The sequence below is a fragment of the Arvicola amphibius genome, chromosome 7 (genome assembly GCF_903992535.2).
Source record: "Arvicola amphibius chromosome 7, mArvAmp1.2, whole genome shotgun sequence".
Lineage (NCBI taxonomy): Eukaryota > Metazoa > Chordata > Mammalia > Rodentia > Cricetidae > Arvicola > Arvicola amphibius.
Genome location: NC_052053.1, coordinates 79,654,086 through 79,676,702, shown reverse-complemented (window position 1 = coordinate 79,676,702; position 22,617 = coordinate 79,654,086). Strand labels below are relative to the sequence as shown.

At 50.2% G+C, this 22,617-nt stretch overlaps 1 protein-coding gene across 2 annotated transcripts in view; it reads right to left on the bottom strand.

Annotated features, from left to right (window-relative positions):
* The window catches only part of Ccdc88c (coiled-coil domain containing 88C), a 127,596-nt gene that overhangs the window by 47,341 nt on the left and 57,638 nt on the right, over positions 1 to 22,617 (bottom strand). For both annotated transcript variants that reach the window (XM_038337617.1, XM_038337618.1), the window contains exons 5-13: positions 18,738 to 18,796; positions 17,853 to 17,936; positions 15,765 to 15,905; positions 15,204 to 15,388; positions 14,196 to 14,277; positions 13,775 to 13,933; positions 3,797 to 3,943; positions 3,074 to 3,218; positions 1,074 to 1,258 (exon numbers count right to left, since the gene is read on the bottom strand). In XM_038337617.1, the coding sequence (XP_038193545.1) occupies positions 1,074 to 1,258; positions 3,074 to 3,218; positions 3,797 to 3,943; positions 13,775 to 13,933; positions 14,196 to 14,277; positions 15,204 to 15,388; positions 15,765 to 15,905; positions 17,853 to 17,936; positions 18,738 to 18,796 (1,187 nt within the window). The remainder of the gene's footprint in view (positions 1 to 1,073; positions 1,259 to 3,073; positions 3,219 to 3,796; positions 3,944 to 13,774; positions 13,934 to 14,195; positions 14,278 to 15,203; positions 15,389 to 15,764; positions 15,906 to 17,852; positions 17,937 to 18,737; positions 18,797 to 22,617) is intronic.

Here is a 22,617-nt window from a genome sequence, read left to right as displayed (position 1 = left end):
AACAGAAAGGAAACGGGGGGGGGGGGGGGTAGAGGGTTGAGCTGGTTGAGTGTGACCTCCTACTGGTGCTCAAGTGCTTACTCACCAAACACAAGGAACTAGGACCAAAAGATGTTCAGATCTGTATAAAGACAGACACGGCCTCCTCTACTGGCTGGGCAGACTGCTGCCAGACACACTCTATAGGCAGGACACAGGACAACTCTGGTCTGGGAAAAGCACCCCCGCTTCTAGTGTCCCATTAGTCCCTAACCACTGGGAACTCTGTGGGACGTCATGGCTTTCCTGGCACCACACAGCAGGACAGGGCTGGTAAGTGCCAAAGGGCTTAGGGAAAACAGAAGGTAGGACTGGACATGGGCAAGAGCTGGTGGCAGTGTTCACTGCATGTGTTTGTATACAAAGGACAGTCTATAGAACAGAGGTGACCCACACTGTCCCTAGCCCAGTAAGAAGATAGCCCGGGCTTTCCTGAGAACCCACAGAGTGGGAAGGTCTCATCTTCTTTTATGTCAGCTCTTTTTCATTCTGTCCAACACTGAATGCCCATTTATAAGGGCATTCCCTGTCCTGGGACCGCAAAAGCCCAAGAGACCAAACCATGTGCTCACTTCTCCCATTTTCGCTTTGCACCACTAGACACGAGAGAGGGGTGTCTCCTGTTCTCTAAAGGAAGAACAAATCACTTGGCAGCTAAAATGTCACATGACAATCCATACTTCTAAGGACCATGAGGGTAAATGCAGCTGGATGGTCCCATGAAGGTCCTTTTCACAGCGGGAGGGTTTGGGCCAAGCCCTGTGCAGAGGAGAGAAGCAGCAGAGGCAGGATTCCTGGGGACTGGTCTCCTGCCAGCAGACCTTGCTCCCCTCCCCCACCACACCAGGTGCCTCATATGGGACTAAGGAGCAAATCAAGAGAACACAGACAGGAGACACAGTTCCTAGGAGAGCCACCAGTGAGGAAATGATCGCCGTCTCCCTGGAGCCTGGCAGTGGGTGTGTTAAAGGCCCAGAGGCACGCCATCTCCTGCATCGCACACTGGGTGCCCCGTGCCCGCCCAGGGAGGTCACCTTCTTGCTAAGCTGCTGGTTCTCCTTCTCCAGCTCCGCACACTTGAGGCTGCTCTCCTCCAGCGCCAGCGACGCGTCCCGCAGCCCCTGGATGGTACTCTGGAGGCTCTGGTTCTCCTTCTCCAGCTTCAGGATGCGGCTCGAGGCACACTCGTTCAGCTCGAACACGAAGGACTTCCTGGAGGCTGAAGTGCCAAGTCAGTCAGGGTCTAGCATTTCAGGAGCCCCTGCTTCCACCCTCTGGCACAAGCCGAGCCCCAAGAGCTAGGCATTCCTCTTGTTCTCCATTCTCATCCGATTGGAAATGCTGCTTCAGCGCCCAAGAGTGAGGCGTCTGCTGGCAGAGTTGGGTCCACTCAATCTAGAGCTTAAGAAGAAACTAGATTACACTGTAGGCGCCAATCATGGGACCAATGGGAACCTGGGTCACCACACCGCTACTCGACTGACTCAAGGGCTGAAGGCATTTTCAGTGCCCACTCCAGGAGCAGTGGGCATCTCGGCTGCCCAGCATGGAGGGCAGAGTGACCAGCTGACAATGAGTGAAGCAAAGCAGTGCCCGTAGCTGCCAGCCTGGGCTAGAACCTGGGCAGATTTCTTCCAGCCTCACAGTTAACGTTCAAGCAAAGTCAGACAATACATGCAAGGCTGCTTTAGATGTCTCGGTGAGATGAGGTAAATGTCTCTGCATTTACACTCCCCAGGTATGCAAGTAGTACAGAGATATGCACGCAGGCAGAAACACGCACGCACACAACATCATGTGGTCAGTGAAATGGCTCAAGGAGTAAAGGTGCCTGACGACCGGGGTTTGGGTGGATGAATAACCAATCCCCACAAACTGTCCTCACTTCCAGGTATGCACACATGCATAAGTAAATCTAATTTTTAAAATTAAAAAAAAAAAAGAAAAAATCTATCATGGCCATTGACTTAAAGGGTTCATAAACTACACCAAGCAATATGAACTGACCAGGTCTTTGACGCTGGCCCCGAAAGCCTGCGCTGCTTCTACAGTCCACCAGGGGGCAGAAGTTCTTCTTGGTGGACTTGAACTTCTGAGCCATAGACAATGCCCTCTCCCACCCACCCTGTGTGGCTCCTAGGCACCTCAGCTTGGTACACAGGCACCAAAGCAGACACAGTTCAGTGTCCACAGAAACAAGCTAATGCAAGGCTTTCACATTCAGAGCCAGTAAGAGCACTGGAAGAAATGACCTTGGTAGTATTCTCAGGGAATTTTTATTGCTATCTTTCAAACCTAAAACAAGCCAAATGCCCAAGCCTGCTCTGTCAAGTGCTAAGTCAATACTAACTTGTTAAGTCGGGTGCATGGGAAAGGTGAACGTGGCTATTTTCAAACACAGGAATTGGCTTATTGTTTGCTGGGCGCTGGAGCTTCCTGCTGCAGTGCTGACTGGGGTCCCCCACCCTTCCCATAATGAACAGCTTATCTCAGGGTACCGGCAGAGGGCAGCAGTGCGAGCCAGGAAGAATGACTCTCCTCCCTCCCCTTCCCCCAAGATCATAAGGATCATAAAGAGCCGGAGACTAGGGAGAAGTGGCCACTTAGCATCCCCACCAGGGAGAAAGGAGAGGCTGTATCCATCCTGCCCAATTATGCAAATGAACAGGGCAAATAATATCCAGGGTCCATTTATAATAAGGATTAGTGATCACTGGGGACACTTCTGGTGTCAGGGCTTTCTGTCATCAGCAAAGAGCTGTGATCTGGAAGCTTCAGAGTGTCCATATGGGAAACCCAGAAATCCCAGCACTTCATTTAGAGTTGACTTCTGGGCATCGGGGCTGCCAGGCCACTCATGCTCCCCCTGGGGATGACCATAATGAAACAGCTCCAAACGGCACTTGAGGAAATCACATTTACTTGTGGAAAATGGATGGGCTGTTATAACGAAGCCGCAGAGGCAGTCACGGGCCCAGCTCCTGGCTGAGCAGTGGTTCGGTGGGGCTGAGCCCCAGCACTGGGCGCTACCTACCATCGGACAGGTCTGCATGCTTAGACAGCTGCTCCAGCTCCCAGCCCAGGTGGGCCGACTCGTTCATGCTCTGCTTCTGCGCGATCTCCAGAACCATGTTTTCTTCCAGCAGCTCCTCGATTCGTTTCTTATCTGTGTCCCGATCCTGGGGTAGAAAGAGGGAACGTGAGAGAGAGGGCCAACTCGTCTCAGGACTACCATCCACTCAGGATACAATGCTTCCTTCCAGACAGAGAGCTGCCCTCAAACACCCCTCGCAGGGCCCCACTGCAACAGGGACCTCTACTAGAGAGTCCCTTGACCTGGCCAACTTAGGTCAAGAAGGAAATTCTAAGGTCCCAGTGAACGCTCTGAACGTAGGAGCACAAGGAACAGTGCTTTGCCACGTGACACTGTGGCGACAGGCAACTTGTCAGCTCTAAGGTAGGTCTCCGCACCCTCAAGTGCCATGACGAGATGACATGCCAGTGCTCAACCCATTCAAGAGCCATTGAGGACCCCTGAAAAAGACACACGTGTTCACTCTTGCAGAAGCAACACGTAAGTCAGGTCCTAGCTGTTTTGAAGGCACTAAGTGCCCTTGAGCCACTGAGTGCTGCAAGCTCTTCTCTTAACCCACAAGCTGCTGGGAGGCAGCAAACTCAGAAGCTGGCACACCGGAGGAGCTCGCCCCTCCTGTACCCCCACCACGGCTCCTGCACACGGCACCCGCCTCGTTCATACCAGTTCCAGGTCATGGAGCTTGGATTTTAGCTGCAGGTTCTCCTTCTCTAGCTCGTGGACTTTGTCACTGCGAGCCCGGGAGGCGGTCAGTTGCTCCTCCAACATGGCCTTGGTCTCAATTAAGATAATGTTGTCCTCTCTCAGTTCCTGAAGAGCAAACACCAACAGGAGAGCCATCAGATAAGGCCAGGGTCATGACCCTAGGACTTCCAAACAAAGTACTTTCAGGCCCCTGGAGCGAGACAACCAGGTGAGGGACACATGTTGTGGGAAGCTCTGCATCTGGCCCTTGTCAGTCTCACGCATTCCCTTGAAGCCAGACACGTAGACTCTCAAAGAAAAAAGTTCAAGAATCAAGAAAATATAAAATAGTGCTGGGGTACAGATCAGCGCAGAATGAATGCCTAGCACGCACAAGGTCCTGGGTTTGCTCCCCGGCACAGCAGATAATAAGAAACTTTGGGAAAGCAACCCTTCCTCAAGGTCTTCCACAGTCAGTCAGATGATCCTCAACTTGGACCCCACTGGAAAGTGGACTCTACTGACAGCGTGGGTCACCTCTGGTCTGGTTTCCTTTAACACAGGGAAGAGAAGGGGGTGGCTAGGCTGCCGAGGGGACAGAGCCCAGAACTAAGTAGGGGCCAGTCAAGTCGCAGCAGAGGAAATACAAATCCTACAGACAGAAGCAGGTAGAAACTGGTCTCTGCTGGTATCATAGGAAGAGGCCATGTCTGTCAGACCCTGTTGTCCTGAGCCGCTCATGTCCCATGAGCCCTTCTCAACAGCACTTGCTGTTCTGAGTGGGGGGTAGGAATGGAGCGGCTTGCATGTCTCTCATGTCTTCACGGTTTATAAATAGTGCACACCGGGAACTGTCACCTTCCTTGGTGGGGAAGGTTCCCAAGACTTGTCCCACTCACAGCCTGCAACAAGGACCAAGGATGGAGCTTGAATTTACCCACCATGTGCTCATTCTCCCACTTGGGCCTGAATCCAAGCTTCCCGGGGGAGGAAAACACTCACGGACATGGGTGTGGTCAAAGCTGGCCCTGGGGACGCAGCTCCTTGATTCTAGAGTCTCCATGCCAACAAAGACCGCCATCACTGGGGCTGGTTCTCTCTCAGCTACTCCTCATAGCACCCCTCAGAGGGCAGGCAGGGCCAGTCTCTTCCCATAGATGGAGAAACAACCCAAGTGCATGAAGGAAGGTGCCCAAAGTCACAGGCCTGCTGTGGGCTGAGACTGAAGTTCCTGTTTAAGCTGTGGGCTCAGACTTTTCTCCATGACCCTCAGCTTCTCAGGGGCCTCTGGTGAGTAAGAGGCCAACGCTGCCACCAATGACATAAGACAGAGAACACAGAAGGTCTGGTATCAGCCAATGTCCGGCATGATCTTTGCGGTCACTGTCCATCCTGTGTCTAACAAGGTCTACTCAGCTGCCCCAATTTCAGCCTCGCTATTCTGATTTGGTAAACAACCACAGGACAGGCTGTATGCACAGTCAACTCCTATTTAGTCTTCAAGATCCATCCTGAACGACTCTCTCTGAGGACTTGGAGTCTATGTTATCCTATTCACTAAGTCAGGTAGCTGCCTTGTCCTCTTCCCCAACTCGGGAACTCTGGGGAAGGAACTGTTATGCTTCTGCTCACTGAGTCGTGTAGCAAGGGGGAGTTGGTGGTAGCCTATGTGGTGGCCCTTGAAGGACTCAGAGACTATGACAGGCAGGGAGAGCACCCAACAGAATCATCTCTAAACACCTTTCAAATTGCCTCTGCTTTGGTCTCAATGTCCCCAGTATTAGGTAATGACATTCCACCCTGCCTTACACATCTACCACTTCACAGGACAACAACCGGCCAGGAAAGACGCTATATACTTAAGGTCCTGACGGCCAAGGACTTCACTAGCGGTCTGCAGGGCTGAGAAGCTGACTCCGTGGCTCTGGGCAGTTGCCTGGCACACCTATCTGTCCCAACCAGAAGGCTGTTATCAAGTCCAACCCTGCCCTGCCTGCAGCTGGGGTGGTTATACAGCCATAGGTTAGACTAAAGGTCCTATCCCCAAGTGACTTGAAAGAGTAACTGAGGGGGCCGTGGGCCAACTCCACTTCTGCCACGAATTCTGGCTGTAGGAACTCTCAGACTGGATAACTGCCTACGCGAAAATGTGGGTTAATAATGCATACACAACTCTGATTACACAACGCGTGAACTCACGAGCCGTCCAGTCACAGGCACTTCACACCTGGGAAGGACAAAGTTCAATCCAGCACTCGCCCACAAAGCAGCTCCTTGTTAACACATAAAAATTGTTTGGCAAGGGCTTAGGGGTGTTGCTGAACAGTGGAGGACTTGCCTAGCATACATGAAGCCCTGAGCTCTGTCCCTAACACTGGAAAACAAACACATACAACAAAAATTAACTTGTTTCCCAGAGTGCCTCGTGACCCCCCACGAACACCAAACACTAAAAGGGATACGGAATCAAAGAAAGTCTCCTTTCCAGTGAGCTTGGGATTGCAACACACAGGGCTCCTGGCGTCCTCTGCAACAGAAAGCCCAGGGATGCCGAGGGAAGCAAGAGCTGGGCCACGGGACCCATGGCAACAGGCCTCTTGCTCCTTCCTGCCCTGTCTCTATCCCTCTTAGCCCCGCTGCCATGGAGAGTCAAGGGCAGGGTATGCTCTACCCTGACCCTGAAGGCCTGCACACCTGAAGCAAGGCCTGACCTGAAGAAATGTAGGGACCAGAGCAGAAACCAAAGGTCCCCTCTGTCCTGTTCAACTTGACAGATCTCATCACAATGCCCAGAAGCCAACAGGGACAAAGGACACCCCAAGACAGAAAGAACAGAAGACTGCCCAGCCAGCATCTGAGTTCCCTTCAGCCAGCTCCCTGGAATTTAATACTCCTCACTTGGGACATGACTGCTTAGTTGTGCATGAATTGTGGGAGGCTGAGGTCCCCCATAAACACCTCTAGTTCTCCTGCAACACCCTTACCCCCTTTTCTTCTCCTTAATGGCCAAGGCTCCCCCTCATTCTCTGGCAGCCATTCAGGGCTCTGGAGACTGCCAGCCACATTCCGATCCAAGACCACTTGCTTAGCAACTGTGCCGCCTTTTCTCGTCTGGAGAAAGGAGGTTGCTACACCTCACAGGGTCACTGTGGGCCTTAAATAGTACGGTGGGCCTAGAGCTAAAGGCAGTTCGTGTTCTATAGTCCCTACCGCTCACCCAAAGGCCACGCTGCACATCTGCTCCATAAAGGACCAGAAAGCAATACTATGTTGGGGCCAGAGAATGGGGCATTGTGTGCCAATGAAACTGTACCCACAAAAGCCAACGGTGGGCTGGGTTTAATCTACAGACTACAGTTTGCTGGCTTGCGAGCCAAGAATGTCACTGGGACAGAGGCCTCACTATCAGAGACACACATACTATCTGCCTGGGCATAGAGTCTGGACAGGAATCAGACAGGAACATATATCACAGTAATACCATACTTCACACACCACCCAGAGTGTGTGTGTGTGGGGGGGGGGGGCTTATAGAAGAAATGTGAAGCACAGGATTTGCTGAGCTCACAGACCCAGCCCTGCACTCTGGCCCTAAAGACACAACTTCTGAATGAACGAGCACAAGGAGAGGCAGACAACCTGGGAAGTCAGCTGCAGAGACCCAGGGCGGTGGCTGCAGTGGGGGGTCAGGGGCAGCACTGAGTGCAGGACAAAGGGAGAGCATGGAGTCATTCCGGTGACGTAAAGTATATGGTGGACCACTGGAGAGGCCAGGGGACTGAGCAGCATTGCTAGTTTAGATTCAGGGAGGGCTTCTGTGTACAGCGGCCGGAACAACCAGAGCAAACCAAGAGAGGTCAACTAGAGGCATGCACAGACTTCAGATACCTACTGAGGACAGCAACATGCCAAGAGGTGGGAACACAGGTTTAGAGGATGGGCCCCTGGGCCTGACCCAGGTGGGGTGAGGTGAGGAGAAAAGAGAGGACGTGAACCCTGCACAAGTGCAAGGAAAATGACTGAACTCCACAGGCACAGGCCGGCATGGAGAGCAGTGATTCTGGACACATTAACTGAGGCTCCTATGGGACGGAGATCTGAAAGCAGGAAAGGGTCCAGCCCAAAGCTCAAGGCACTGGGCGCCATCTCCCACTGAATGTGACAGACACATGTAGAAGAGCTAGGAACCTCAGGGTACCTCAGGGTACAGGGGAGTAAGTCAGCCTGGGGTCAGGGCAGGAATGACCAAACTCTGTCCCTTCCTTACCCTGGGACCCCCTGCTGTCATCTTAGAGGTGTGATCTGAAAATGGGGGTTACAGGAATGAAACACGTTGGAACTGGTCATTAACTCAGCTCCTAAGGACCAGGGCCTTGCCAGTGACCCACCCATGTCTCTGGCTGCCGCTTCCCTGCAAGACCTGTTCCAGGGCTTTTATCTCCACTCGGGGTTCTCTACAGGGAAGGGCTGGCTAGAATAAGCTTGCTGCAGGCATGCCTCTGTGCCTGGGAGGCCAGAGCAGGACATACTCCTCTTTTCGTAACAGGACAAGACTTGCCCAGCACTTGGCACAACAGTGTACGGCTGGGTCTCTGCCCCTCTGATTAGTTCGAAACTAGCACTTCCTAGAAAGCTGTTCATCTACACAGCACATGGAAGACCTCGGCCACTATGCAGTATCTGATCAGCTGCCTTCTGCTTTATGCAGAATTTTTTAAAGATTTATTGTTATGTATATAGTATTCTGCCTGCATGTACGCCTGCACACCAGAAGAGGGCAGCAGATCCCATTATAGATGGTTGTGAACACTATGTGGGTGCTGGAAATTGAACTCAGCATCTCTGAGTTAACAGCCAGTGCTCTTAACCACTAGAACCATCTCTCCAGCCCCTAGGCAGAAATTCTAAGCCAATCAGGAAATACTGAAAGAACTCCCAGGCTGCCACTACGCTACAACCCTGACAGAGACCCTCTTGTCCTAGGCAGGGGCCCTGAGGCCCACTGTTTTCAAAGGGAAGCCACAGGGGCCAGCTATGCACCCATTCCACACCTTTTCCCTGTCTCCAGGGTGGTTACACTGCTCCCTGTATGCAGTTTCCATTCTTCCGGGAACTAGACTAGGAACCACAGAAACGCTGTTGCAGCTTAAGAACAAACTGTAAATCTGTGATCCAGATTTTACTCATGAAATCCAACTGGCTATGGCCCTCGGACCCGAGCTCTTCCTCACCTCCTCCTCCTCCACCCGCACTGACACGTCCTTCCTCTGGGGATCTGCACTGGTGTGTGCTCTTCATCATCATCCACCAGAAAGGATGGCTCAGTCACCCCACCCCCCACCCACTGTTACAGAGGAGTGTCACAAATGGGGACAGCTGGTGCGAATGTGACAGCTAAGCAAGCCAGACTCTCGCTTAGAGGAGCTTGCTCACCTGCTCATCATAACTAACTTGATCTATTCCAGTCCCAAGGAGAGTGACCCCCAGGCTTCCCCCCTGCATTCTCCCTACAGCAAAAAAACCCAAAAAACAAAAAACAAAACTCTACACAGCAATGGTTTCTTTCAATGGGTGCAGGGGTTCCCAAAGATCTCATGCCTGTTGCTATGTAAGGTAGAATCCCCACCCAGGGTTGGAAGCCCGCACGGACAGAGCAGACCACAGACAGGTATTAAGTTCTGTAATTCTTACCTATAGAAGTGAGCACCCCACAGCCCAGAGCCTCTAGAGGAAAGTATTATGGCAGCACACGCCTGTAATTTGTGTGTTAGGGAATGGAAATCCACAGGTCAAGCAGGCCGGAGGCTGGAGCTAAGCGTCTCCTTAGTGACATTTTTACTTTATTTTAAAAACGTACTGACTGGTCAGCAAGTCCCAGGGACCCTCCTATACCCGCCTCCCCAGTGCTGGGATCACAGGAGCAGTCCAAACTCCTCCTGCTGCGGAGCAGCGCATTACCAACTGAGCCAACACTAACCCTCACCTTTGAAGATGAATGTGTATGTTTATTTTATATGAGTGTTTTGCCTGCATTCTTATCTGGGCACCACACACCAAAGAGGCCAGAAGAGAATGTTGGATACCCTGAAACTGGGGTTAGACAGTTGTGAGCTGCCACATAGGTGCTGGGAATTGAACCTGGGGCCTCTGAAAATCAGCCAGTGCTCTTAATCACCGTTTAGCTGTCTCTCCAGACTGAAATGTGTGTTCTTAACAGGTCCCTCAGCTGATTCAGGCCACAGCTTGAGAAGAAGAGCTCAGATGCAGGGAAGGTGTTTCATAGCTTCAAACTAGCATTTCTGTTTCATACTTAAGTTGATGTGGCCAACCAGGTATGCACCTATTCAAAGGGCTAATAGCCCCTTTATTAGGCTCCTTTCTCCATTTACTCTCTCTCTCTCTCTCTCTCTCTCTCTCTCTCTCTCTGTGTGTGTGTGTGTGTATATGTGAGAGAGAGAGAGAGAGAGAGAGAGAGAGAGAGAGAGAGAGAGAGAGAGAGAATTTAGAAAACAACTCACCATGTATGCAGTTATAAGCAAGTGCACCCAGAGTAGCATGCTGGCTGTCCTCTGTTTTTCTCTACCTTATTCTCTTGAGACAGTCTCTCACTGAACCTGGAGCTCACTATTTCTTTGGATGATAAACCCTACTATTCCTTCTTCCATCAGAGGTGCTGGTGGGCCCGGGCCCAGTCCTCTGATGGTGGGGGGGGCGGGGACAGTTACCTCAATCCCTGCAGACCCAGACAACACCAGGACCTTCAGGGAAAGCAAACTGCCCAAAGTCTCCAAACCGCACTTGACCTTAGGGCCAAAGTACACTGGTGCACAGGCCAGTGGTGGCCCGGAACAGCCTATGTCTACAGAAAGTACAGCGTTACCAGGTCTGCAAATGCAGCACTGTCCAAGAAAGAATCTAGTAAGTATGATTCTTCAGCTCCTGGTGTGTGCCAGGACTGTTCCAGATGCTGAGAATATGTATCCATCAGCAGCATGAACCAAGCTCCTTTCCCAGAAAGGCCTTTCTGGTGGGACCCAGGAAAGCAGGGAGAGGCTTAGGTGCCAGCCCAAAGGAGCCTCTGAGATATACACCACCACTCCACCCACTAGACTGCTGGGGAATAATCCTTTTGTACACTGTGAAAATGGGTGGCTCTCATTGTTAATAAAAAAGTTAACAGGCTAAGCAGAATTTTCAGGGCAGAGAGAATGTTGGGAAGAAGAAGGGTGAAGTCTGAGGAGTCTCAAGGCAGAAGCACCCTGAGAAGTTCATAGATGAGGTAAACCAGCCTCGGGGCAGCACACAGATGAATAGAAATGGGTTAGTCTAAGTTGTAAGAGCTGGCTGGAGACAAGCCTAAGCTAGTGACCCACCATCTAATGCTGTGTATCCCACCATTACCTGAGTCCTGGCACCATGTTGCACAGATGTGCAAACTTCTCCTCTCAGGCCCAATTCACCAGGAAGCTCTGACCCCACAGTTTCTGCAACCCATGCACACATCATCACCTGCCCTGCAAGGTCTCATATAGACAAATGCATTTCTTCTTACTGTTAATAAAACTACTTACTTCATAATAACTTATGGAATCAATAATATAAAAAGTGTTACTGTACTCAATTGAGTCAGGTGGTGAGAACATGGGTGGGAAAGAGACTCCCTGCAAACCTCATTCAATGTCTAGATTCGCCCTGCTGCAGAGAGCAGGGCTCCTGCATCATCAGCATGATCATCACCAGCAGCAGCAGCTCCTAACACAGTAGTTTATCTGCATGTTCACGGGAGAACATTGGGACAATGCAGAAATGAATGTGGAGTCTGGATCTGGAACCTGCCCACCTCTGGTATTTGAGTCCTGCTCATCACATCGTACTCCTGACCCTGTCTGGGGACCTTTTAAAGTCCCAACTGCATGAATAGCTAACGAGACAGCAGTTTAGGAAACCTGTACAAGACTGTGCCTAAGGCTCCATCTGTGGCATCTGAACAAGCAACAAAGCCCAACTGGGACACACTCTCCACCCGGAGCCCAGGCCAGAGTGTACACCTCTCAACATGGGCAGAGGCAGTAAGCCATGGAGCTGTTCCCAAGACAAAGGAAGGCCAGGGCCCTTGCTCTAGCTCCTTGCTCAGCATCTAAGATGTCTTCTTAGCAGAGAGGAGGGTGAGTCATCCAGCTACTGACATTCCGCAAGGGGACACTCCCTGAGTCTGAGAAGCAGTGCTCAGCCACATCCTCTAGGGTTCACCTCAGCAACCCTGGCTGCAGCAGGAGGACAAGTGTGACAGCAGGAAAGAGAAGTCCTACAGCAGGGATGACAAAGGGCCCCTAGACCTGTGCTCAGTGACCCCAGAAGCTACCAAGCTGAGGCAGGACAGCTGGAGCCAGTGTGAGCAGGGAGGCAAAACCCATTCTCAAGGGGGGAGCAGGGAGAGAGATAGCCCAGTGCTATGTAAGGTTGACAAATCAAGTGCAATCCCTGGAACCTACATCAAAACTAGACACAAGGGGATGGAAGGGCAGCTCATTGGTTTAGTCCCCAGCACCTGTCTCTATAGAGCAGCTCACAACCACCTCTAACCTCTGTGGACACCTGTACATGCATGCACACAGCCTGCTCCCCCCCCACATACACCATTAAAAGTAAGGTAAATCTTTTTGTAAAAAATTCAAAAGGTCAGACAAGGTGGCACACGCTTGTTGTTATGACACTCCTACAGTGAGAAATGAGAGAACAGGATGGAGGCTCGCAGACCAGCCTGCCTGGGGAGTGCAGGGGCACAGGCACCCTGGCAGCCTGGGGACTGCAGGGGCACAGGCACCCGGGCAGCCTGCAGAGTGCAGGGGCACAGGCACCCGGGCAGCCTGCAGAGTGCAGGGGCACAGGCACCCGGGCAGCCTGGGGAGGGCAAGGGCACAGGCACCCGGACAGTCTGGGGAGTGCAGGGGCACAGGCACCCGGGCAGTCTGGGGAGGGCAGGGGCACAGGCACCCGGACAGTCTGGGGAGGGCAGGGGCACAGGCACCCGGGCAGTCTGGGGGAGAATACAGCAGCAGAACCACAGGAATGACTCTCTCTACCTCAACAAGGTAGGAAAGGCAGAGGCTGGAAAGTCATCCTGATCTCCACACATACCCTGTGTGTGCCCGCACTTACAAACGCAGTGAGTAAAGTAACGCTAACAGCTGGCAGGGCTTCCACTGCCTAGGGGTAGATGAGGGGACCTGCATTCCACATTGCTCATTTTTTAAACTTCATTAGAAGCAGTATTTTTATTTTATGGATGGCGGACACTGAGGCCTAGCAAATAACCCAGAAATTGCAAGCCTTAAGAAACAAACCAAACAAACAAAAACCAAAACAAAACCACAGACAGAAGTCATCATTGATGTCAACTTGAAAAAGCAAGAGGCATTTGCGAAAATGGAATCTCAACTGAAAAAAAAAGCCTCCAAAAATGGCCTAAAGCTGAGTCTACAGTACAGTTTCTTAATTAGAGATTGATCTAAGAGGGCTGTTGTGGGTGGTGCCTGAGCTGAGGAAGTCATGGCTTCTCCATCAGCTCCTGCTTCAAGGTTCCCGTCCTGACTTCCATCAACGATGAACTGCAAGCCGCAATATAACATAAACCCTTTCCACCCCAAGTTCCTTTTGGCTACGCCATCTACCACAGTAATAAAAACCCTAAGACAGTCATAAAGTGGAGGAAGAAAACTCTACAAAGCATGGCTGCTGTTTATCAGTCGATTCCATTCCCCTCACCCACCCAACATTTGGAGATGAGAGAAGGGCTCGAGGGAGACCCAGGAAGGACCCAGGCAGGTGGGCTGTGCAGGAAGCGGCTGCTGCTCTCTCCTCAGATCCTCCAAAAACACATGCTTGGTGGCTGTGCCCAACAGCAGTGGAGGGAAGCCTGTCTGGCCGCCTTACTCTGCCTGGAGGGTGGCCACTCACCTCCATGCGAGCCTTGTAGAAGTCCACATCGTGCAGCTTCTCCTTGCAGCGTATCAGTTCCATCTCCAGCCTCTCCACACGGTTCGCCTTTTCCCTCAGCGAGTCCAGCTCATCCCGATAGGCCCGGGCTGACCGGGCATCAGCAGCGAGCTGAATATTCTGTAGGCGCAAGAAGGTGAAACCCCAGCTTAAGACACTCATTTGAGGAAGAAAGGATCAAATCCCTACAGCACGGGATCTCCTGATGTCCATGCACCCTGCATGGTCTCCCACACTTTCACTAAGAAACACGGTTGGCATCTCGAGGAAGGGCTCAGGACAACAACTGAACAGCTTTGCTGGACAAGTCCCGTGCTACATTCTTGACCCCCTGGGATCAGTTACTGGGGAACCCCAGCCTCAGCCCAGGCCTTGTGCTCACATCTTGCTTGGCCTTCTGAAGCTCCAGGACCAGCTGGTCCACTTCGTGTCTGGTATCTGCAAGCTGCTCCGTCTTCTCCTCCCTGCACGGGTGATTAGGAGAGAGTGAAGGGGAGGATGTTTCTTGGCAGGCTCAGGGAACAGGCTGCTACTTCTAGGACCACAGAGGGGAAAGGAGGGCACACAGGCTTCTAGGAGCCTGTGAAAATATTCCTGACATGTATTCTGTATGCTTGTACACACACGTGCACACCTGCATGTGCGCACATTCACTTGTGCAAGTGCATGTAGTATTTATAGATTTGATAGTCCATGTCTTTCTCTATACCCTCCATATCATTCTTCTTGAGACAGAGTCTCTCATTAAAACAGGAACTTGTGTTTCAGCTAGACGGGCTAGCCAGCAAGCCCTGGGGACCCTTCTGTCCTCACCCCCAGTACAGGGTTACAGATGTGGTGTTATGTGAGTGCTAGGATCCCAAACTCTGCAAGCACTGTACCCACTAGGCCGTCTCTTAAGATCAAAACTCTTAGGTTTCTAACAAGCACCCTTAAACTGGGCCCAATAACCAACCACCTACTGCCCCCTAAGTGAACAGGACAGACAGAGCCTAGCCACAGCTTTGTGAGTCCACAGGTAGCTCTGAGGCCAGACACGGAGAGGTAAGGCTGAGCAACTCCCCAGATGGACAAGTGACATTCACAACTTCAAGAAAACGGGAAAGAACCAAGAAAGCCAAGAAATCAATCTGTTCATCCCGGCCCTAAACTGAGTCTGCATGAGCAGCAGTCTACTTTGATAGGCAGCCTGGCTGGATCCTACGCACCAGGAAGCCCTCCCTACAAGTGCAGGCCTGCAGAAGGCTGGTGATGAGCCTTCAGCCACAAGGAGCTCAGAGCAGTCCCGCCAGCTGAGCTATCCTACACCACCATACACACAAGCAAAGTACCTGAGAAGAACCACGTTAGGTTCATACCACAGAAGAGGGGGGAAAACGGCAGGACTCACAGTTCCTGCCTGACGCGCCGCAGCCTGGCCTTAGTGTCGGCCAGCTCAACAGCCAGGTGCTGCTTGTCTTCGCTAGACAGGCTGCTGGTGGGGCTCGGTGTGGAGTCTGGACTGGAGAACTTGCCGGGGCTGGGAGGGTGCTGCGCCTGGAGGTAGTCCCTCTCTTGTGTCAGGTCCACAATCAGCTGCACAAGACAGGGAGAAGACAGGCATATGCGGGGTCACTGCTGCTCCCCGGACTGGCCCAGTGTCCAGGCCCAGATTCAGTGAAGAACCACTGAGACAAAAGACTAAGAATCAGGAGGGAGAACATGCTACATGTTTACAGAGCAGGAGCAGAAGCAGACCCCGCCCGTGTTAGGAACCCTGGTCAGCCTCTGTCTTCCTGCTGAGGCTATTCACCACAGGGGCTATACCCTAGGGGAATACTGACGTCCCACCCTAGAGACCATGACCAGCAGGCCGGGAGGAATTCAGACCAGAGACAGAGAGAGGGAAGCAGAAGGAGAAAGGCCGCCTCAGGGACCCACACGGCCAGCCACAGCTGTCCCACAAGCACACCTCGGTGCACTCGTCCCGTTCATCAATGAGTCTGCGGAGGTGGAACACCATGTTTCTGGACAGGGCCTCCAGCTCCTCAGGGGCCACATCTGGCAACTCCAGCCACTGCAGGTCAAACACATTCTCCTGGTTGTGGGTCACCTGTGGGAACATGGCCTAAGGTCGCAGAGGCTGCTATGCGTGGCCCTGGTATTCCTGAATGCCCAGGGACATGTGGGGTGTGACCCAGGCAGAGCCCAGAGTCCACTCTACACCTCATTCCCACATCAGGAACAGCAATTTTCTCCCCAGATGTGATTAAGCCCTCACTGATAAATTCCCCATGCCCAACAGAGGGGGCTCCTTAAGTCTTGTCCTTGGATGACAAACGCATTCTCTGTGATGCTGTAAGCTGCATTAACTCACAACGTAGAGAAGGTGAGTTTTCGGTGTGTGGATGAGGAACAGCTCTTAGCTTATTTCTTAAAAATAAAATCTAATGCAAATAGAACAAAAATGTCAAGCCTCTTAGTTCAGAATCGTGCATACATAGCAATCTTGGTTTCTTCGGGGGAGCTATTTACAGTCTTAGGTGATTCTGAGGTCCGAGCCTCATCCCCACAGACCACAGAGGGCAGCCTGGCTTTACCACTCTCCTGAGCAGAGAGCTGAGGATCCTCTCACTGTTGGGAGAGAGATAGCATAACACATGGGTCTCAAGGGGACGGCAAAACCAGGGAAGAGGTGTCTATGGCGGAAGCACTCAGATCTCTGAACGAGGAGAAATCCTATCCCATGGTATCTTGCAGTCAGGATCTGAAGCAAGTCCCTAATCTAGGCCAGGGCTGGGAAGACCCTGAGTCTCAGTGTCACTGTGAATGGCTGCAGGGTCTCCAAGCCCGTGGCACATGGTCACCCGAGGTTTTTAATTTCAGGCCCATTCTTCCCCTCCCTTGATTCTAACAAGCAGTTCCAGAGCAGATCCTGAGCATGGGGCTTTCAGGAGGCACCCAGTGAATTCCTATGCTAGCCGTCAAATTTGCTAGTTTACACAGGCATCTTTGGTTGTAGATTTCTTTTTCTTTTTTAATATCCTGCAGTCTGGGCAGGAAGGACAGTGAGTGGCAAAGAACTCACAAATTTCAATGACCTAAGTCTGTCCCTAGACACACATATTTGCAAAACACAATGCCCACAAGGAAACTGAAAGGCAGACTACTTCTTAAACTCAAAGGAGCACAGTAATGGTTGAGAATATTTATTAAATACTGACTTTCTCCTATGTCAGCTTGGCTGGGCCTCCTCCTACCACATGCCACAAGTGGCATCTACCTCATACTTCAGATCCTGAACCCTGCAGTGTCCCAGCCACAGACATGTCGCCAGCACCTACCAGGAAAGCCCCGTGCCTGGTGCCTCTTCTAACTGCACAACAGCTCTTGCACGTTCCCAGTTCTGCATTTATCTACCTTGTCTAACCAGAGCGCGCGCTGAGCCCAAACAAGGCACCAAGCACCAGGACGTCCCTGGTGGACATCTGCCACACATGAAGCCACCTTTTCGGCTGACACCATCTCAGTCAACCTTAGACAGAGGAACAGGAAGGTCTGCCTTGTCCTTCCCCATAGCAGTGACCGCGTAGAGGCCTCCTGAGGCAGTGTTCTCAGGGTCTGCTGGCTGACATCTCACTTGGTGGCAGCTTGTTTCCTTGTGTATCACTGACAGCAGTGGAGACTCTCTATAAAGATCAACTGTTCAGTGCGGGATGACATTTGCCAGAATACATTTTCAGGGCCAATAAATCAAATTCTAAGCCTAAACCATTTGACAGCTCTTAAAAATAGTCTGAGTCCATATAAGGCAAGAAGAAGCAGGCAGAAGATGACTTGATTGAAGTGTTGATTTTTTTTTTAAAACCTCTATTTTATTTTAGCTTGCTGGTGGCTACCTTTCCAAACAGAATCAATGTGTCTGTGGTGTTATGAAACCTAAAATTAGCAGCACCGTTCACGGTGATGCAGTCCTCAAACTTTTCCACTATGGAGATGTCACCTCTTGCTATAACCCCAGATCCACGGCCACCCCACCCCCTCAATACTCCATGCCTACCTCCTGGATGTGAGCCACAATGCCAGCCTGGGTCTCGATGTCCAGCTGTTTGATTCTCTCAATGAACTCCTCTTTTCTCTCACACTGTAAAGGGTTTACACAAGTTGATAGAAGCATTTGTCCAGGTACAGAAAACCTGGGTAATCAACACACCCACAGGAGCCTAGGGACCTTGTACCCGCCTCAGACTAAGACTGCATAGAGCTCCTCTGACCACATACAGGAGACTGGTTTCTGGGACTCGCCTTTGGTCCCTCCCAGGTGAGAACGTAGGTGGGACACAGAATGCTTGCTTCACACAAGGTCTTCACAAGTAAAGGGAACACACCAGACCCAGGGCAAGGGCAAGCACATTCCAACCGTAAAGGGCCAGAGGGCAACTATGTCTGCTTGGAGGCACCAGGGACAGAACCCAGGCTTTTATACAGGCCAGCCAAGTGCCTTGTTAGTAACCTTGCACCAGCCCTCTTCATTGTTTGAGACAAGGTCTCTGTCCTCTAGGTTACCCTCAAATTCACAGTTCTCCTACCTCAGCCCCCAAGTGCTAAGATCATGGGTGTGTGTCACTTAATCCAACCAGATGCTGACAGTTATCAATTTCCTGGCCTCTGTCACAGTTCCTCAACCCTGCCACCGCAGCTGGACAGCATGCAGCGACAATTGCAAAGAACAGAGCGTGAAAGCAGCTCAGTAAAACCTACTTATAAGAGCAGGTGCCTGAGATCTTGCCCACAAGCTGTAGCGAGCACACGGAATGCTATCCTGGCTTGAGGTCCTGTATCTCAAGATGCCTTCACTACAGACAGCTGCCACACTGCTTCCTAGCAACTCCCGTAATGACAGACTGGCCTCCCGGAACCCTCCCCAGCCACTGAGCGGCCCTACCTGAACAGCACAGCCCAGCACCAACAGCAGCATTTTCTTAATCTCCTCCATGCTCTTCCCTGTGTCAAAACAGCGACAGATGTCATTAAATTCAACTGCTTAAGCAAGTCCTGGGAGATGTGTTTTGCTGGGGGGGGGGTGTCATATAAAAGACAAAATCCCAGTAGCCACTTACATGTGTACACTACACAAGAGTTCATTTATTATTTTTTTAACCATGAGAATTCTGTGCGGAACCATTTGAGCCCTTTACCATAAAATAAAATACCTCATAAAATCTCTCTCCATGATAATCAACAGACCTTCCCATCAGCAAAAACTGTTAGCGTGTACTATAAGCCAACAACAGGAGCCTCCCGTGTACAGCTTTGCCTGTTATGTGGCATCTCCAACAGAGCAGGCGGGACAGCACAGCAAACAAGCTGTCTACAACTTCACGCTGCTAATGCTTATGTATCTCACATCTCCCCCCCCCCTTTGTTGATGAAGTTCAGTGTTGAACTGGAGTGCTCTAATATAAACCACAGAAAACATAGACGTCATTTTTTTGTTTTTTGAGACAAAGGCTTCCTGTGCACCCTTGGTTGGCCTGGTCCTTGTGACTGCCCCCCTCTTCAGCACCCCAAGCTGTGGCATTACAATCAAGCACCCACACTGGATCCACATTAGTTTCTGATGGTACCCCTTCCAGGGGTCAGGTTTTGAGAAAAGCCTCTTGTGGCTGGTTCTCTAGTCTTACTCACTTTCTTGGGGGGACAAACACTTCACAATTGCCATGTGGCCAAACTGTCCTGCAGACAGGCTTTTCCACATGTCCTGTGAATCATGTAACAGTTTCTACTTTCCAACTCTTGATCAATACATGTGGCTACTCTCTTAACTCTGCCACTGGGACAGGCCCCAAACTGTCCTTCATTCAGAGTTAGATATCTCTGACTACGCTTGAGGCTGAATGAATGTCTCAATTACCTAACCAACACCCGAGGACCTGGGCTCTCTCCTGTTTCTGTCAGATGGAGACAGCTGGCCGGGGTTAGGAATGAGGTTTCCATTCAAGTTTGTTTTAAAAAAAAAATGTGTTTCTGCTTTTTTTTCGTCACATCCTGTCATACAACAGGGAACAGTGTTTGCCAAAAACATGGCATCATTTTCTCAAGACTTCTGACTCTATCACACTGCGCCAAAACGGCCCCAAGTACCAACTGGAGGCCCTTGTGATGTCAACCATCACTGTCGACCCGACTAGATTTGGAAGCACCTAGGACACCTCTGTATGTGTCTTTGAGGCCAATTCCAGAGAGGCTTAACTGAGGACAGAAAACCAACACTTATATGGGTGGCATCATTCCATGGTGCCCGAACTGAAGAAAAGGGAGAAAAGAAGAACCCTGATAAGTGCCAACATCCCCATCCTCTCCTGACAGAAGCAGAAATGAGGTAACGTGACCAGCCCTACACTCACACCACCATGAACTTCACATCTTTTCCCACCATGATGGATCCTCTTAGTGCATGAGCCAAAATAAACGTATCTTCCCTTAAGCTGGTGTGTCAGGTATTTTATAAAGAACAGAAACAAGAGAAAAGACCAAACCACACCTAGGAACTGGGAGATAGACACAGGGGCATAGGCAGTTAATATGGGATTTCCCTCTATATGCTGCTATGTTTTATTACTATGTTTTATTACCACTGGTTAATAAGGAAGCTGCTTTGGCCTATGGCAGGGCAGAATATAGCCAGGCTGGAAGAGATGGAGACAGAGAGAATAGGCGGAGTCAGAGAGGAGCTATGTAGCTGTTGAAGGAGAAAGCCACCAGCTGCCAGCCATAACCTTACCGGTAGACCACAGCCTCGTGGTGATTCACAGATTAATAGAAATGGGTTAATTTAAGATGTAAGAGTTAGTTCATAAGAAGCCTAAGCTAATAGATCAAGCAGTGTTTAATTAATATAGCTTCTGTGTGATTATTTCAGGTCTGAGCAGCCAGGAAACAAATGAGCCATCTCCGCCTAGAAAATGGCATGCCAACATGTGTCAGCTACATCCACATAAAACCTGAGAGCGCTTAGGAAGGAATTCTGGACAGACAGACAGACACACACACCAGAGTTAAACAGGGCTTCACGGTAGCAGCATTTTCTTGGGTGGCAGAGGCACGATTCCTTTAAGAGAAGGCTTCCTGGTTAGTGCTAGTTGCAGGAATAGCTCTGGATCTTTCAGTAGGCCAAGCAGGTGAATGGGGTTTGTAGGCAGCATGCTGCAAGTACCTGCCAACTGCTCCAGAGTTGAGATGACAAGAATGGTTCCCACCCGGCCCCAGCAGTCCCAGAGCTGGTGGTAAAGGTACCTCCGCCATATTAAAAGGCTGAAAGAGGCGGAGCCAGCATCCAGGGCCACTGCAACCAAGCTGCATTTTAAAAGCACTCCTGGTCAGGAAATGATTACAGATACACAATAAAGACAGATAAATAAACCTCTGAATGGGTCACAGTGTGTTTAAAAAATGTACGTAGGCTTGAGAGAGAGAAGAAAAAAGTATAGACAGTTGTAAGAAGAAATAGTGTTAGCCGGGCGGTGGTGGCGCATGCCTTTAATCTCAGCACTCGGGAGGCAGAGGCAGGCAGATCTCTGTGAGTTCGAGGCCAACCTGGTCTTAATAAGAGCTAGCTCCATGACAGGCTCCAAAGCTACAGAGAAACCCTATCTCAAAAAACCAAAAAACAAAATAAGAAAGTTTTTTTTAAAAATAAAACAAAATCTTTAAAGAGGCAGAGTACAGTCAGTCATAGATTTTAGGAGTAGAGATAATAAATATTAAAAAGCAACAGATAAAAATGAAAAGAAGCCATGTAAAGATGGAAAATACACAGAAAATCTGGACTGTGTATATTATTGTGTTTTCTTTGAATTTTTTGACTGTAAATGAGCTAAGTACAAGGAGACATTTCATTGTACGGGCTAAACCAACATACATATTTTAAAGGTATCTTGACTTCAAAATTTAAGTCTAAGAATACGTTGCCTTGGAGAAGAGGTTCTGCTTTTGTTTCCAAAGAGGATAGAAAGCTGTGGATTCCTTACCAGCTAACATGGTTTGATCAAACAAGACTTCCCTGAAGCAATGGCCCAGATAGTCCAACATCGATGACAGCTTCAGGACTGCTGGTTAAGATGGACCTACCACACAGGATACCCCATGAAAGGCCTGATTAACAGCACCCCAATTAGCAGAAGGTAGTTACACAACAATGCCCAAATTCCCTAAATGATTGTTTATAAATGTTTAATTACCTTTAAAGGGTGATATGCTATAGAGATGAATACTTAGCACTGGTATAGATCTTGGTTTATATGTATATTTCTGCTCTTGATTAAAGTATTGTATTTGTGTAGTTCATTTAAAAATGTAATATATAACTAAGAAATACAGGTTAATAGTCATCTATAGTAGTCAAGCTTGTAGTCATGTTAGTTAGGTTTTCTAAATTTATAGAGATATATTTCAGATGAATAGGTATTCTTCAAACCTTTCAAAGACTAGCAGAATGTTTTAAGAATTTAGGACTTTACATGACAATGAGACACATCTGCTCCTGGCAACACCAATTTACTTCAAGAGGATGATGGGCATCAAAGATGCTCCTCATGGAGTATTTTAGCCATTTGGGCAAGAAACTGCTCTTGCCTGGACTGCTTGATGGTATGCTGTATGAACTGGACATGCAGGACCCACAGAAAAAATGCCTACTGAAATTGCCTAAAGGTGAAATAGTCCTTCAGGGTTCCTGCTTCAAGAAAGAGTCTGCCATACATTCTGCAGGACACAGAAGACAGTGACTGACAAACTGCCAACAGAAGTAAAACAGTCTTTCAAAT